Source organism: Chaetodon auriga, chromosome 18 (assembly GCF_051107435.1).
Source record: "Chaetodon auriga isolate fChaAug3 chromosome 18, fChaAug3.hap1, whole genome shotgun sequence".
Classification (NCBI taxonomy): domain Eukaryota; kingdom Metazoa; phylum Chordata; class Actinopteri; order Chaetodontiformes; family Chaetodontidae; genus Chaetodon; species Chaetodon auriga.
The window spans coordinates 19550001-19567604 of NC_135091.1; the positions used below are offsets into that span (position 1 = coordinate 19550001).

At 44.2% G+C, this 17604-nt stretch overlaps 1 protein-coding gene across 2 annotated transcripts in view; it reads right to left on the minus strand.

Annotated features, from left to right (window-relative positions):
* rev3l (REV3 like, DNA directed polymerase zeta catalytic subunit) overlaps positions 1-14153 on the minus strand; it is a 71797-nt gene extending 57644 nt beyond the window's left edge. The window contains exon 1 of one of the 2 annotated variants that reach the window (XM_076755745.1): positions 13478-14153. In XM_076755745.1, the coding sequence (XP_076611860.1) occupies positions 13478-13616 (139 nt within the window). In that variant the 5' untranslated portion in view covers positions 13617-14153. The remainder of the gene's footprint in view (positions 1-13477) is intronic. The other variant, XM_076755746.1, reaches the window with a different exon arrangement.
* Positions 14154-17604: the final 3451 nt, after the last annotated feature.

Consider the following 17604-nt stretch of genomic DNA (forward strand, 5'->3'; position numbering starts at 1 on the left):
CAGGGTGAGGGGCAAAGGCCAGACCAGCTCCAGTTGTAAACACTCCCTCTCTGTGCGCTATGCGGCAGCTCTCCCGTGGAGAGCAGCCCAGGACAATCCGAGGGCAGGAGAGAGCGGGGGGAGGGGGATGAAAGGAAATGCTGATGTGATTCAGGAGAGAAAGTGAAAACTCTTGAAACTGGAATGGCATGTCGAGGAAAACAAAGGAATGTGGAGTAGAAGGAGGGGAGGACGAGTGGAGGCTGAGTACAGCAGAGAGAGAGAGAGAGAGAGAGAGAGAGAGAGAGAGAGAGAGAGAGAGAGAGAGAGAGAGAGAGAGAGAGAGAGGCACAGACTGTGACCAGCAGAGGGAAAATCCTCAGGGTGCCTGCAGCTACTCACACATATGCGGGCACATTCTCATTCTCACACACACACACACGCACACGCACACACACACGCACACACGCATGCACGCACGCACGCATGCACACACAGTGGTACACTCAAAGCACATGGGCCACAATATCTATCTCATGATGCTGATCACAAAGACAGGCAGGCTGCAGCGACTGCATGCTGCTCGTCAATACAGCCTTCAAGGAAAAACTCAACACACAAACATGCTTATTGGCTTTCTTGATTTCACTTACTCAGCATCAGGTTGGGGCTAAAGACTACAAGCTTAAAAATCAAAGAAACATACATAGAAAGAAGTGAGCTGACCAAACCACTGTAGCATCTCAGTTTAGGGCTAACTGCTATTAGCATGAGACACAACAATAAATGTATGCCTCGACACTAATCTAATCTGCTTCATCAGCACTGTGGTTTGAAGAAATGTGATGGACGGAAACCAAACAACCCACCAACTGACATTAAAGGTTTAGTTCCAATGTGGCTGAATCCTGATTGGTGCATGGCATCTGACATAACTTTTTCTTCCAAATGAGTCCCGCTCACTTCAAGCCCACAAGAGGTGAAAAAGAAGAGCAGAAACCTAATGGAAAATAAACAAAACTGGTGTACCTGGCAAAATATACTGTGTTCATGTGGCTCTCACAGGAAGAGGCTGATTGAGAATTTAAGGTTTCAGGCCCTTTTAAACACAGACATGTGAGCGGTATCCGCCCTCTCATCTCATTCCCAGAGAGAAAACAAATAAGCGTGTTTCAGCAAGCTTGGAGTTCAACCAAACTCGCTGCCTGTCTAGCCAGTCTCTTAATAAATTGTGAATGCATAAGGCTAGTTTGACGACAGGAGGCAAGCGCCAAAGACACACTCTGCTCCCTTATGTAATGCATTATGTAAAACTCTTCTCCACTCATTATGGGAGAAATTAGTGTAACAATGTGCATCTTCATTTTAAGCAGACACCTCAGTTCCTCATATGGTTGGGACTGGCAGATCTTATATGGAGCACCTTGAGAGGAGGAGGAGGAGGAAGAAAATGAAGCAAGGATGATGGGGGAAAACAAGAGTCAATAAAAGAAACAGGGAATACAACATGTAATAACTTGGCACAAAGAATGATCTTCATGAAAGAGAAATGGGAGTCCAGTGTGAAAATGAAAGAAGAATCAGAGAAAAATCCTGACATGACAGATGCTACAGATTTCATAATGAGCATGAGGAGAACTGGTTAGAACTGGGTGGTTGCCACGGTGCTACAGGATGCTGTGTGTTTGTGTGTGTCCGGCCTCTTCTCTGATCAGGGGCGGCAATCTCTCGCCAGACAACAGGAGAGATTTCCAAGCTCTGCCTGCCCTCCTTTTCTCAGCACCGATGAAATTTAATATTCACGGCGTGTCTCGCTCTCTGCCACACATCACAAGAAGTAGGGACGGCAGCTCGGCTGGTGCATTGGGTGAGCAAGACTCGCACACATGCTCGCTCTCCCTCTTCTTCTCAGAGCCCTCCCTTCCCTTCTCCCACCCCTCCACCCTCAGTCGAACACAGGGACAGCCATAAAGACACAAAGAAACACTAAATTGTAGCTGTGATATTGCTGTGACTGGAGCAGATTACAGCCCGAGAACAGAGAGCGGACGCAGAAAGAACAGAGCAGATCCAGACAGACCTCCTCGAGGAATGAAAGGTTTTAGTTCTGACGTCAGAGATGGTAAATGTCTCCCAAAAATGCAAAAACCGTTTCACAAAAGACAACTGGGGACAGTGTTGAAGAGTTGGTGGCCTGTTTAGCTGAAGCAACAACCAGCCTGCTTCCACCACACACACAAGCTCAGTTGCGTTCAAACACACAGTCTCTCTCTCTCACTCACACATACATACATATATACACACTCTCTCTCTCTCACACACACACACACACACACACAAGCTGTGCTATTTTTAGAGCTGGGCTTCCAGAATATCCCTCCCCCTTCCCCCTTTTAATAAGCCTGCCCTCAAACTGACTGTACACTGCTATGGAATTAAAAATTGATTAAAAAAGACCCCTTGGTTCCCACTATGGTCTCAGATTTAAAAAAGAAAGCAGCAGAAAGACTGATGGGTGTTGGTCTTCAGCAGGACTTTGCACAGGTAAGGAATGTACTGACTTTAAGCAAATACGCTCGACAGCTGAATGTAAGCAAAGAGATCTAAAATCAAGAGCTTATAAAAGACCAAAGCATATTTGTTGTATTGCTTTGTGATCTGAGATGTGATTAACATTCCTCAGTAATAACTCATGACTAATCGGTCCTGCACCATAAAAACACAACAAAGCAACTAATTGACTAAAATCAGAAGTCACCAGAGACCATAAAGACACACTCTTGGGGCCAATGGTGCCTCCAATACCACAATTATGTCCTCACTGTGTTTTGAATACGACTTTGGAGTCCACAGTTAATCAAGTTTGGAAGCACTACAGCGGATATGACAAAGTCAGGAAATGTACCCTTAATGGACAATTAGTCAGCCTGGTGAAGCCTTTTTAGAAACCACACACTGGCAGGGGTCATTACGAAGTCCAGTTGCTGCCCTGTTGTGGGAGGGTCACGGCACAGCTGAACCTCCTCCTGCATGTCATGGTCATTATTAAACACAGCTGGTGTTTGCATCATGCTATCAGTCTTTCTGCCCAACATTAAAAAGGAAGTTATGGTTGAGTATCGACTCAAAAACGTGCTATCTTCAGCTCGCACAAATGCAACACGCTGCACATAAATGATGTGCGCATTGCTAGCTCGCTACTGCTAATGTCTGTGCTGCTGGTATTATTGGCTATTTGTGTCAAATAAATGTGGAACGCACGAACACTGCAGCAGTCAAAATTTGTGAAAAGGTGAAGGTTAACTCTGCATTCAATCTGTATGTGCTGTACGAGGTACTCCAACGTAATGTAATGTATTGAGCACCAGTAGACAATGCACTCAAACATGTCCACGCGTTTGTCGCTGCATGCTGTCCACATGCACGATTGAGAGCATAATTTGAGCAAGTGCTTTCCCTCAGCCTCGACTCAAACCATTAACACTCGTTACCATCACTTTGCAACTTTGCTGGTTTAAAGCCCTCCATCGTGTTTGACCAGTTCTGATCTAGGCCTTTAAAATGATCAAGTTATGCAGTCTGGTTTCATGTCAGAAGCACAATAATATTTTACATGTACAGGCAAAAATCCTATGAATCATATCCTATTACACAATAACATTAATCAGAGAGCTCATGTGCAGAACCATTGGTGCATTCCTATAATGACAACAACGGTGCTATTCCACTCTAATTTGCAGATATGCACAATGCTACAGATTTGTTTGTCTTTGTGTGTATGCCAGCACCCCTATACCCCCCGCCCCCCCAAACACACACACACACACACACACACACACAGATCCAGGCCTCATTAACATCAATGCTGAATGGCACAGCATGGTAAGTTCAAAGCGCTCTCCCCCCTCCAGCAGCGATTCAAGCTTTCCTCTGCCTGCCAAATTCTTTCATTCTTTTTAAACAAGGTCTTAATCTGTCTTGAAACACTGCAGAGTTCTCCTGCAGCAGTGCCAGTGGCCCTGGGGGAACACAGAGTGGGAAGTCTCCCTCTCTCACCAGCTCGACGGACAAAGCGGGGCCCCTCCTCTTTCTCTCTAAGGGGACAATGGTGCAGGAGGAGAGAGGAAGAGCCCGACACTGAGCAGAGGACCTGAAATGACCTAACACCACGTGCCAGCACAGGCTCCTCTCTTCAGACCACACAGAACCACATTACAGGAACCTACTTTGGAAAAGATGAGGTGCTGCCAGGATGGGCGACTTTACAAACCTCCAGTCAACAGCGGCCCTCAGCAGGCCCCTGCATTAGCAGGCACTTCACATCAAACCATGGCTTTTTCATACAACTGCATCAAAAGACAAAATACTTCCCGTTATCCCCCATTCCCCCCTCACCAACAGGCATCTATCTCACCATGGAAATGAACTAAATCACATTACCTCATTGGCAAAGCCATCTGGCATGCAGCTACCAGAGAACAACAACAACAACAACTCCAGTGCTCCCCCTCCTTGGGGGGGCTTACTCTGGCATAATCTGAATGCCCCAGTGGCTTATAATACACACGAGGCAGGCACTACATTTAAAATTAGATTTACAGACAAGCTAGTTACCACATGTGGACATCAGTCAAGAGACAATGTATGGCCTGTGACTGGGGGACACCTGTACAATGAGGAAATGTACAGTGAAATGGACAGACAGGCATTGCCATTCTGATGAACAGTATGTGTACGTCACGTGTACATGTCATCAAAAACATGTGAATGCATTTAACAAGGTTAATTCTTAGTCTTACAGACACAAAGCAACTAAAAGAGTGAACTGGCGGGACAAACTGACCATTTCACTGGTTGATTGGGAAAATGTGACAGGGCAGGGCAATCCAGCAACAAACTCATCATACTGATGTACAAAATGACATCAAAGCCAGATGTTCCTGGGTTCAAATGTGAATGCGGTTGTCTGTTTATATGTGTCAACGATGTCATAGACTAGCAACCTGTCCTGTGTTACTTTTATTATATGTCAGCCTGGTGAACACAGTTGACTTCCTTCATCTACGGACCTTGTCTGCTGAAAGAACAGCTGGTTCAGAGGATAGTGACAGCAGTAAGCGAGGTCGGATTGGACAGATGGATGCTTTCACAATGCTTACTGTACATAAACACCACTGCTGTAGTGTCCTTGGGCCAGACATTACATTACAGCTGCAGCTCAACAGGTGTTTTAAACTCCCTGTGAAGGATCAATACATCATCACCCCACCAAAGAACAAAACAAAAAAAGCACAGAGTCAAGCCTGCACAATAATGAGCTGATCTCTAAAACTGCAAAAAGACATCAAACAGCTACAGATGTTAATGCAAAGTCACCCACCCCACCTGACTCAGTGTGAATCAAGGTGACAGGAAATGCACTGGGGATGAGGATTGCTGCAGTGTCGGGCCTGTGCCCTCGACAGTGACGCCTTCGGATACCCACCGAGAAGCCGGAGGGAGCTATTATAGCCATCAATCAGATTGACTGGGCAGCAGCAGCAAGGACAGTGAGGCAGCTGCTGTACACTCACAGTTCCTCCAAGATAAAAAGAAACCATTGCTAGCTACCAGGTAGTCAGCAAAGGCTGTGGCTGGTTAATTCAGCTATTCTGATGCCAACTGGTCTACTTTCTTAAATTACAGAATGTAGCTTTGAAATTTAGGACAGTTCTGTATGCGCAGGACTCAGGAAAGAAACAAAAAGAGAAAGGGACTGGTCAAGCAAAAGGACTCAATGCAGCAGGACAGGGAAAAAGCAAGCTGATAAATCTCACCAACACACTAATCAGTAAATGCTCATTTAGAGTGCAAATAAAAGGTAGTGGTGTGTGTTTATGGGGACAAAATTGCCACTGCCAAAGCTGGTATTTTAGCTGGATCAACAATACCATGCGATCAGAGTAACATATACCAAAAGCAGGGGCCATCAACTTGTCCTTTGCGATCCATGTGATGATCTCAGTGGGGTTTCAGTCATACACAAAGCATTTCAATAGTGGGGGAACTTTTACTCATCAGAATTGAATCCTTCCCTGCAGTGGCACAGGGGCTGTGTAGAGTTACTTTAATTCAAATCCTTCCCGCTGTTCTAGTATTATATTAAAAGCTTTTCATTGGTGAATCACACCAGGACCACCAGCAAGTTATCGCACGGTGCAGGTGTCCGAACCCTGTAAAAGACTTTCTGACCTGTTGCCTGACCCTTGCTTGCTTCTTTTTCCTCATACATCGCAGCCATTTACATTTCACCTTGTGTCTTCTACGCTGGATTTCGGTGGACATGGAGATATTCTTTGGCTGACAATCCCCTCCAATCTTACACTCAAACAACCCGTGTAAAGCTTTTGGACTAAAATGTAAAACTAGAACAGTGGTTATTCTGCAGTCTCACTATATCGCCTTCATCTAGTGCTGACACCATTAAAAGAAAGGACCTTGAGTTGCAGAAAGGATACTGGCAATTGCTTACACCATTGCATTCAATGGCTGTTTGGTTGCGCGTGACAACATGCCAAATTTGATTTATGCTGTAAATTCCCCAATAGCGTTCTGATAATAAAGATGTCAGCAACATTTCAGCACTTCTGTATTTTCAGATAATTGATCAGTTGGTTGAATGACTTGACAAATCAGTATTGTGCCCAACACATCACCTTTGGCTAGATGTTGCTCATTAGCCGCAAGCTTTTCAGCCGCTGTGACTGTAATCCACCACAAAGGCCACCTGTGGTATCAAGGGAGGGAGGAGGGAGACAAGGCCTCCTCCCACGTTTATATACATGGTTCACACAGGCCCATGGGAAAGAGCGGGAGGGGAGGGGTGTGTTTACCTATTGAGGCTTTTCACTATGGCTGCTCTGACTGTGTCTGGACAAGCCTGTCTGAAGCCAGCTAGCACAGCTAGTACCAGATAGGTAGGCTCCTACAACACAGACACGAGGAAACAGCACTCGGCTTACCAGCACAACAGCAGTGGGGAGGTATGAGTGACTGCTGCCAGGCACAGTGTAATGGTTGATAACTGACTGGGGCACCTCTGGAGTCAACAGTGACAAACACACACAGGAAACTAATCCAGGATGTGCTCCAATAATGTTAATATTGTTATAAACTGAGTAGGTGAGTCAGATGAGGATGACACAAATATAGTAAGTATGTGAACATCTAAATGGCTCAATGAAGCATTCCTGTGCGGCTTTCAAAAACAGCTGTCAATCATACAGGATCCATATATGAAGAATGTTATGTGCAGTTCAACCACAATGTAAGACAGTAACATCTGCAGCCATGAAAATGCCGTCAACTGTTCTGTGTTCCAACTTTGTGTGCTGTTACAAGTCCCACTGGCAGAAACAACCTCAGTCGACCTGACCTTAATCAGGCAGTCTGAGTGCTCTCTACTATGAAACTTGAACAGGCTGCCAACACTTCATAATAAGAGAAATGATGCATTAAAAGACTTCATCGTTCAAGAAACAAACAGGTCCATTGACTACTTAGACCCTGGGCTGCCGGCTGTAGATGCAAGAGCCAACTTGTTCTCCCCTGACACGAGTTCTAGTACCAAAACTCAGGGTACCAATATGGAGTACTGACCCAACACCAATGCACCCATTATCCCAAATTTAACACTGGCGTACTTCACTGCATGGAACACACTAGCATTATTTTTATGTGAGGTAAAATGAGGCCAGGGATTGCTGTGGCACTAAAAGCTGAGTTGGCAGTCCACCAAGAATCAATGAATGTAACTGATGGTGAAAACACTGAACTTTATGATGTCACTGACAGAGGAAACCAATCCACTTAATAAGGATAGTATTGAGGATGATGCAGTGTATCCCTATTATGCACATGAATCAGGGACACTGTGATTCATGGTCAGTGCCCAGACCTACAGGCCACTGGGTGATCCATGAATCAATACCAGTCCAAAATTTTGCTTTTAAAAATGTGAGTGTGATTGGGCTCTGTCGTTGTACATATAGTCCAAACCTACTGGTAAAACTGAGCTATCAGTATATCTGTTCTTACAGCAGTAAGAACCTGAGTCCTCTGCATTTGTTGCACTGACCAACTTCAGTGTATTTCATATGAGCAGAAGCTCAGAGTCCCCAAAGCCAAAATTCTGGAAAACATTCCTTTCTCTTATTCAGCATCATTTTTGTTTTTGTAAGAACAAAAACATCACAGGAAGAGAATTAGTGTGGGGCAGTATTCAGCCTCTCTGTGGCGCTCCTCTATTACCAACATGGCCCTACTGACCAGACTCCTTGAAACAAAACAAGAAAATCACGAGAACAAAAGAATAAAACTCAAATCCAGTAACGTCATATTAACAATTAGGCCTCTCACTCAATTCTAAAGTAATTAGAGGCAACTGGAGTGCCAGTTTGAGGATGATAATTGAACCCAAGTAACTGACAGGGAGAGAGGAAAGTAAACAGTTAAAGGGACAATGACCTTCTGCCTAATGAGCCGCAGAGTCCTTTTGAATCCGCCTATTATCCTATTAATGGATCCGGGAGGAATTCCTTCAGATGGCATTAAGGGTTCCCCTGGAGAGAGCTAAACCTGGGGGAAGAGGGGCAGAGGAGAGGAAGAGGCCCTTGGTTTGATTTCTCCCTGCGCTTCATGCTTGGCCCCCCTCATTCAGGTCAATTGGTCATGCACTTCCTCCCTCTCTGCTCTTACGCACACCCAATAAACACTCAAGTGCACATGTCCAAGCAAGGAACCAAAACAGTGTGTCTCCTGCTGTCATGGGGCCCAGGGCCTGTCAGTGCATCTGGGCCGAGGTTGTCGGCATCAAGGGTGGAGATCAATGCTGTCAAACCTCAAAAGATTTGCTCCACAGCAAGTCTTAGCAGTGTGAGAAGACGCTCACTGTTTATGGCCCTGTGAGACGTTCAACCAGCAAGCACGCTAATGAAGTACTTTTATTATTATAAGTGTGATCATATCATAGCGTGATACTGATCACGATGAGTACACGTACAGTATGTGTACACCACAGTCTGGCTGGCTGAGTGCTAACAAAGAGATGGGAGAGGGGGGAAAAATAGGAAGCGTGGCATCAAATTACACAGGACTGATTGGTGGGAGTGTGCATGGCTTAGGTCAGGGAAGGACAGGGAATACAAGGCCTGGGGATGTAGGCAGAGCCACATGGTGCACATGCACTGTTGACCGCTTACACAGGGGTAAACACACTGATGAGATAAAAGCCGACAAACATTAAGCAAAACAGCTCATGAATTCCCCCCTTCTGGCCAGACAATAAAAAAAATCACCATGAAGGCAACAGGAAATATTAAAACATAACTCGTCTTGAGGAGGTGTGGCCTGTTTCTGAGGCACAGAGAAAGAAAAAGAGCTCTCTCCACTTCAATGTCTTCCAGATGGTGATGTAATTTTATTTCTGGAAAAGCAGAGCTGACTGACTCCAGCGCGCCAGAAGTAATACATAAACTGAGCAAGAGGAGAGTCAAACTGTGCAAATCTGCAGAGAACCCACCACAGCACACAAACTACAGACTCACCACTTATCATTTACTCTGACTCTGACCACATATACAGGATAACAAGGAAACAATACCAACTACTGTGTTTGTGTACGTACTTGTGTAAGAACTAAATCAGTGAAGGCTTTTAAAGCTCCACTGAGATACAGGCATGTGTTTAAATGCAACATACTCAAAGAATGTTAACCAATCAGACAGGATCAGAGGTTTAAGCATTTATACAGGGTTACAACAAGAGTGTGTGCCAACACACATGGGTCAAACGTTACCACAAAATGGAGGGAAAGCAGGAGCATTGTTATGACAATTGGCACATCTGTATGAGTTCATTACAGCCTTTCCACTATAGCTGTCTTCTTGCAAACCTTTTGAACAGCAGGTATTTTCACATACCATAACAGGGAAGCACAGTAGTAATTAATATCCCTACTACTCATAATGGGCTGATTGCTTGGCCTCCAGTATTGCTGCCTCTAGCTTTGGACAGTTTTAGATGTATGCACATGCCATACATTTTTTTAAAATCTTTTAATGTTATTAACCCTGATCATCCCACTTATCAGTGGCAAAGGTATTTTTGCTTCAGTGTGGGGCAAGGAAAATAATTTACACCATTTACAGACGGTAACAACAGTCCGTAACATTAGTTTAAGCCATTGTTACATTCATACATGGACGTTAAAGTAAACAGAAAATGTAAAACAGTCGAATAACAATGTTATTACATTTAGAAAACCAATTTTAAGTGACTACTAATAACAGAAACGCGTTCTCTGCATTGATAATCCTAATAAAAGTATCATGCTGGGGACAAAAATTAAAATAGGATGATGATGGCTTATTGTCGCTGCAGTCTTGACAAAGCTCTCTGGGTTGCTTTAGTGTTTGGCAATAGCTCTTGTACTGCTGTGATCAGCAATTCCCAATTTGCAGAGCTTACAGAGCACCACACTGTTGGGTCTTGGTTTAAGATAGTCCCTCACTTCAGATGATTGTGGGTGAGGTCTTTCAGTCGCAGCTTGTCATGCAGGGGAATCCAGACTTTGACTTGGCGCAGCCATCTTTGGGATGTACTGTTGCTGTAATCGATGACATTGATTACAGCAATGAGTTGCCCCAGCCCTAACATAGTCACCATCTGTCTGTTAAACTCTGTAATGCAGGGCGGTGTTTCTCTTTTTATGGTTCTCAAGAACTGCTCATCTAAACTACTTCACACTCGACACTGCACTTTCTTGTGCCCTCAGCAATAGACACACCAAGCGTGAAGTCAATGGGATGAGCAGTTGTTGAGAAAATCAATGGACAGGCTGACAGACATACAGAGATTCTTTCCTTTATAGTTAGATTAACAATGGCTGTGTTCCATGTTGGTTCTGGCATTGTGCATGCTGGCTCATTTGGATGGTAAAGAACAAGTGAAACTGAGCGACCATTAATGTTATTAATTACACCTGTGCATTTCCTGCTTACTGAAGTAAAAGTCTGCTGTGGAAAAGGTCAATTTTTACAACAAAGGTTGTGTAACCCAAACAAAAATCCCTAACTGGTCAATATTTTACCACTAAATACCTCAACGATTTCTCTGTAAAACTGTGCTAAAATCAAACAAATACATTCTGGATGATGTGACAATTGGGAATAACTGTCGGTGATCACTTATCTCTCAGTCTGAATGAAAGTAAACGCAAAAATACCTGACTGGATTAGCTACTGCTGTTAACTAAAAAGGGCATCAACCAGCCAGTTTAGTGCAAAGTCACCATAACCTAGGATTATGAAAAGACCTAGGTTGGAAAAATGCCAGCATTTTACCTTAATATGACAAACGGCTGAAACAATTAGCTGATATTAATCAATTACTTGACAGACAGAGAGCTAATCCACAGCATTTTTTATTGTCAATTAATTATGTCAGTCATGTATTGAGCAAAAAAAAAATTCACTGGATCCTTTCCAGCGCCCATTATGATTTCCGGAAGCCCTAGGTGACAATTTGATATTACTTGTGTTTTCTGTCCAATCAAATATTACCAAGCAAGACAAAGGAAAGGCATCAAATATTCACATTCCAGACTGTAAAACCACTGTTTTGTATTTTTGTGTGGAAAATTGCTTCTACGGTTCATCGTTGTCAATTAATTTACTGACAATCAGCTATTAAGTGACTGTTTGTTTCAGCTCTGGACCAAACATTATTCATTTTACTCACTGGATCAAGCTCAGAAATGGCACCACTCAACAATAGTGCAGCAAATTAAAACCAGACCAGGAAAAGGAAAAAAAGAACATTAAAACAATAATATGATGTTATGATATAATCTCTACCAAACAATGATAAGGACAAAATCCAGGACAGTATCCAGTCTAGTATCATGACATTAATCCCATATCAGTAATATAGTACACTGTATTTCCTAACTGCAGAGCCTAATTACAACGCTGTGTGCATTGGGGTTATTGTTCTTCGATCAGTGTTGATGAATTGTCTTTCAGCATAAATTCACTGACAAGCTACCAAGGCTGCCCAGGCTGCCTCTGCTGCAGTGAGTGTGCAGCCCCCTCATATCAGTGCAACCGCATGCGAACGTGCAGGTTTATGACAGAACCAAATCAGACCTGACACCCTAACCCTGGCCCACAGTCCTGCTCTATATCCTTTAATCCTTAATGAAGTACATCCTGCTGGACGCTGCTCTGGGTCGCCCTGCAGAGGAGCACTGCCACAGCATGGGGGGACAAGTTGGACTCCTATTTTCCCCACCTGGGACTAACCCTGCTAAAAATACACACTGTCTCTGTACTGCAACGGCGTTTTCACCTGTCAAATAGGGTTGAAGAGAGGGCACAGCAATCGCAAGAGGATTTGGCTGGGGTGATAATGCTATGCCATTGTGCAGGAAACGGTTCTATTGTTTTGCAGCGTGGGGATTAAGGTGCCCGGAGTGCTCGGCTGTAATGGATTTATTAGAGCGCGGGGCATGTGCCAAATCCCAAATAAAAACACAAATCTCCAGTAAATCTTAGCCCCTCATTTACATAACATTTTCTTTATATATAAATCTTTAGGTCTCGATTGATAATGTAATGTCAAATATGCATTGCACATTAATTCTCACACCATGTAGGATTCTGTCTTCATTCATTCATTCATTCATCATGTCCCCCTCATTGTTACATCCTGCATACTAATGTACTGTCATGATGGCTCCTGCCACTTCAGAATGTACGCTCTCCTATAGAACACAGAACCTCCACCAGAGTGCTTTTATAGAACCACAAATTATATCTCCATCTGTTCTCAATCTCTGCCTCTGATACACTAGTTCTTTGGCCATTGATCTTGCTGCAGTCATCTAATTTCAATAAGGAGATGAACAAAGTTTCGTTTCCTTTCATCTATACCTGTCTTTTTACTTGTATTACACTGGAAAAAATGAAAAGCTAAAAGAGGAGGCAGTATTTTGTAGTCTCGCCTGTCCACACTCCACAGGTTGCACTAAAACCACCATTAACGAAAATGTGTAAGCCGTCCCTGAATGCCACATGTGGCAGGTAGAGCCCTGAAGCCAGAGGTGTCCGCCACCACCGTGCCATGATGGAGCAGGGGAGGGAAAACAAAGCAGAGTCGTGTGAGGAGGGGGAGGCAGAGGAGGACTCCCACCGCTGCAGGCAGCGCGTATTCAAAGCAAAAGCGTTGCACGCCGCGTTGGTACAATATGTCAACACCCTAAATCATCTTCCTGTCGTCGTTGTGCATGCTAGAGCCATTACATTTCCTCCAAACAATACAGCGCGGACGTGTTGGTGTGCGCGCGTGTCCAAACAGCAGCCACAAACACGTAACGTGCCGCGTGGAGCGTTGCAAGAAAGCGCAGCCATTAGCTTCAATAGTAAAGAAAAACAAAAAATAAACAGAAGAGTTGGCTTACCTGCGGGTGTTGCTCCAAATATCCGCACCACCGGCACTTTCTTCACGTCGCTTTCCCTGAATTCAGAATAGCAGACGTCCAGGTCTTTAATGGGACTTGCCAGATAGAAGTCTGCGGTGACGATTCGCACGGCAAACATGACTGCCGCGTCCGTAAGAGAGGGACCAACCGACAGAAAAGCCAAAAAACTACTGTTAGGAGTCCATAAGATGCGAGGACCTCGGTGGCCAGCCGAGACCAGCCGAGGGGGACGCTGTCACGGCGGTAAAACAACGACAAAGCGGAGGGGAAGCCCGGTTGTGTCCCATGAAAAAACGCTAACAAAGATTGCCGTGGCTTCAGCGCGCCCCGCGGTGCCGCCGCCGCCGTTGAGGTTCAGCTGCGGTCGGTGAGAGCTAAGATCGACAGCGGCGGGTAATTATCGGACTCTCCGCAGCTGTCGGGTCCATGTTGTACTTGTAATTGGAGCTGTCCCGTGATTTTAGCTTTCTCTATGATGTTTTTGTTTTCAGCCAGGAGGACGTTCCGCAGGCTTCCGGTATGTAGCGTTATCTTTCCAAATCACGCCTCAGAACTAGTCCCAGCCAGTCCCGTTTTATCAGACAGCCCCTCAGTGGTGCTCCTTCTTCCATAACAGGCTAGCCCATGTTAGCAAACCTATGAGGGGATGTAAGCTAGTCAGAATGCGTACGAATAGTACTTCCGAAAACTTTTTTCAGAATAAAAGCGATGTTGGAGAGTCACCCGTGTAGGCATACAAAGTACCCGAGAGAAAATAATTGATTTATTTTGGAGAAGTCACAACATAGACAGTTGTTTATGGCCAGCAGTTATAGACTGACAGGTATAGTTGCCGCTTTTATCGACCGTCTGCTACCGAGCCGGCTAACCAGGGTAGTTCGCAGAAGTTTATGTCGCCACCAGACGGATTATATTCATCTTGGATGTCTTTCTTCGAAACATTTGCTAAAACCGTAGGATTGAATAAAGAGTGTTTTTAGCATTATGTTCTCAGGGACCCTTGTCTGCTACTAATTGTGAAAATCCAAATTTCCATGAATTCACCAGATATATCCGGAATCATCCTGTTTGTTATTTTCAAAATAAGATGAAAACGTCCGTACCCGCACTGGTAATACAATCATCGCCTCAGCAAGAGACAAATTACAGGCCCTAACATGTTCATGCCATTTGTATTGCAGTGTGGAACCATGAAGCGCTAAACTCTGAAAAGACAACAATACACTGCTCATAGTGTACACGAGCAGGTATCTAAACAAATGCCAGACTCACACATGTTCATTCATTCATTCATTCATTCATTCATTCATCTTCTATACCGCCTATCCCTTTCGGGGTTGCGGGGGGGCTGGAGCCTATCCCAGCTGTCAACGGGCGAGAGGCGGGGTACACCCTGAACTGGTCGCCAGTCGATTGCAGGGCAACATAATAGAAACAAACAACCATTCACAATTACACTCACACCTAAGGACAATTTAGAGTCACCAACTAATCTAATGAGCATGTTTTTTGGTCTGTGGGAGGAAGCCGGAGTGCCCGGAGAGAACCCACGCATGCACGAGAAGAACATGCAAACTTCACACCAAAAGGCCCTGCCCAATCGAACCGGCGACGACTCACACATGTTCATCATGGAAAATGAGTTAGAGCAGGTCAGACACTCCCCCAAGGGTCAGGAGCGTCCATTAAACCAGACTGAAGGCTTAGTCATTGATCTGTTACTTATACTATGCATCAATTTAAACCTGCAGAGGAAGTCTGCGCTCATACCTAACCCCCCATTTGTGTAATATGATATCAGTAGTATATTTAGATTGCACTACAAGCCTGATGGAAAATAACCTTTAGATCACAAATAAGGAGAGGAAATGGTCCATCCTTTGCATTAGTCTGATAGCTGGGTAATTTTCAATAGCTTAAGTACAACAATCAAATGAACCTCAGTACTGCAGAAAGCATTATTGAGAGTTTCACTCTGATGCCCTTGACTGACTTTTATTTTGTCACTAAATACACCTCCCAGGGAAACAGGAAACAGTATTGTGGAACTTAATGTAAAGCTTGAAAGCGTTTCACCTCATTTGCCACTGCATCATCAAGACACAAACAGAGCCAGATCAAAGAGCTGGAAAGCCTCACTTGCCCCATTGGCAAAGGAACACATTTCTTATTGGCTGGTATATTTCCTGTGATTGGGGAAAGAAAAAAGCTTCCAGAGAATACATCAAACAAAAAGGACGTCACACAAGGATGCATCAAATCCATAAAGAAATGATACAGGACACAGTGTCCTAGTATATGTCATAACCATTGTTCTTAAATAGACTGTTCTTAGGACATCGACAGGCACTGAAACAGCACTTAGCCATTTTATAGGGAGATGAAATCCAATATACTGTACTTGGTTGTAAGTCAAAAATCTCTCTCGGAGGGGTAGCAGTGAGGGAATTAGGACTTATTACCTTAGTATTTCTAAAATCCTGGGTAGGGCTCTGCACCTCTGGGAATTCTTTATTGTATTCAGAATTTGAAAGGTGTCAGAAGTACAATTTATCAAATGCAAATCTCTGTAAATGTGCCCGAATCAAACGTTTCTGGCATCAGTGATAACCTTATCCTTTTCAATCTTTTAGAGCCTCGGAAGCACATTTTTTGTGCGACTCCACCAGACAGCCTGTAGGTACAGTACGTCACTGGATGTGTGTGTGATGGCTTTTTTCCTCCTACACATCTTGCGGCTGTTCAGTATTCCACTCAGATCCCTGTAATGGCCCATACATGGCAGGCAGCGGTGGAGGATGTGCTGAGCTCACTGCTTTCTCCTCTCCACTGAAAGAGCCATAATGCTCCAAACAGTTGGTTCGGTCCGGTTCATGCCGGGGACATCGCAGTCAACGACTCCCAGATGATGAAAAATGTTTCATTAGCATTTTCATCTAGATGGAGAGGGAACCTCTGTCTGCTGGAGTGTGTGCTGACCTTGAGTGAGAGCCTGGTCCTCTTAATGAGTGAATCAGCCAGCGTCTGCCTATGTTTGCCAGCAGCGTGCCTGAGGTCTACAAGCGCATATGAGGGACACATTTAACATCTAACTAACCCAGAAATATTATATATGCAATATTTAATGCAGTGTTTGGTGGGGGCTTTTATCTAAAGTGCTTTCCAGTACACTGAGTGCATACATTTTTAGTATGGATGGCCTCAGTGGGAGCAGAGCCTCAAACTGTGATGGTGAAAATACAATTTTGTACTCACTTCCATCATGAAAAATCTTTAAGAATGTGTAGTTCTCAATGATGATGATGATGATGATGGAGGTGAACTATTAATGCGCACAGTCCCAGACAAAATGTCCATCCAATCCCAGCAGAACTTAGTTTAACCAAAATCCCAAACTCCAGGTCCACTTACTGGTGTTTTCCAACCACCCCTCACCATACAAGATGCAGTTTGTATTATAAGAATCACTCAGGTGTCATCATGTGACGTAAAATGTGGAACTCCGGTCATGTGATATCAGTAGATCATACGTGGAGGGAGATGGTAACCCCTGGCTCTGTTCACTGTTGATGTGAATATCCTTGATCCACTGCCTCCCAGTCAATGACCTTTGACCTCTTCCCAGTGGACGCTGTGGTCTGTTTGTAGTGTTCATTCAATCAGTTGATGTCAGTTGATGAAAACTCCATTAGATGTGGTTAAAGCCCTAGAGGAAGCTAGTAAGATGACCTTAAGTTTAGTTTTCCTGTCTAACTACAATTTCCAAGTGAAATGTTAGTAAAGACACCACTCACATGTGGAGGATACACGCAACCTGAGCATTCCCAATTTGGAAGATAGGGAAGATAATAAGATCACATCTGGACTTTAGGAACGCAGTTCAAAATAATTGGCTTCATAACACTTGATTTGGTGACCCTACAAGATTTCAGTGACATGTTCTTTGAAGTGTTTTGCATGCGTGTCCCTCAGTAGAGATGATTTCTATAGAAAAAAAAGTGAATTTGTCCTCTGACTATGACTCCTCTCCTTTCATTATTACTGACCATGTTCTCGCTGATACATCAAAGTTCAGCTCCAACAACCGCTAGTGCTGATGTGTCCCA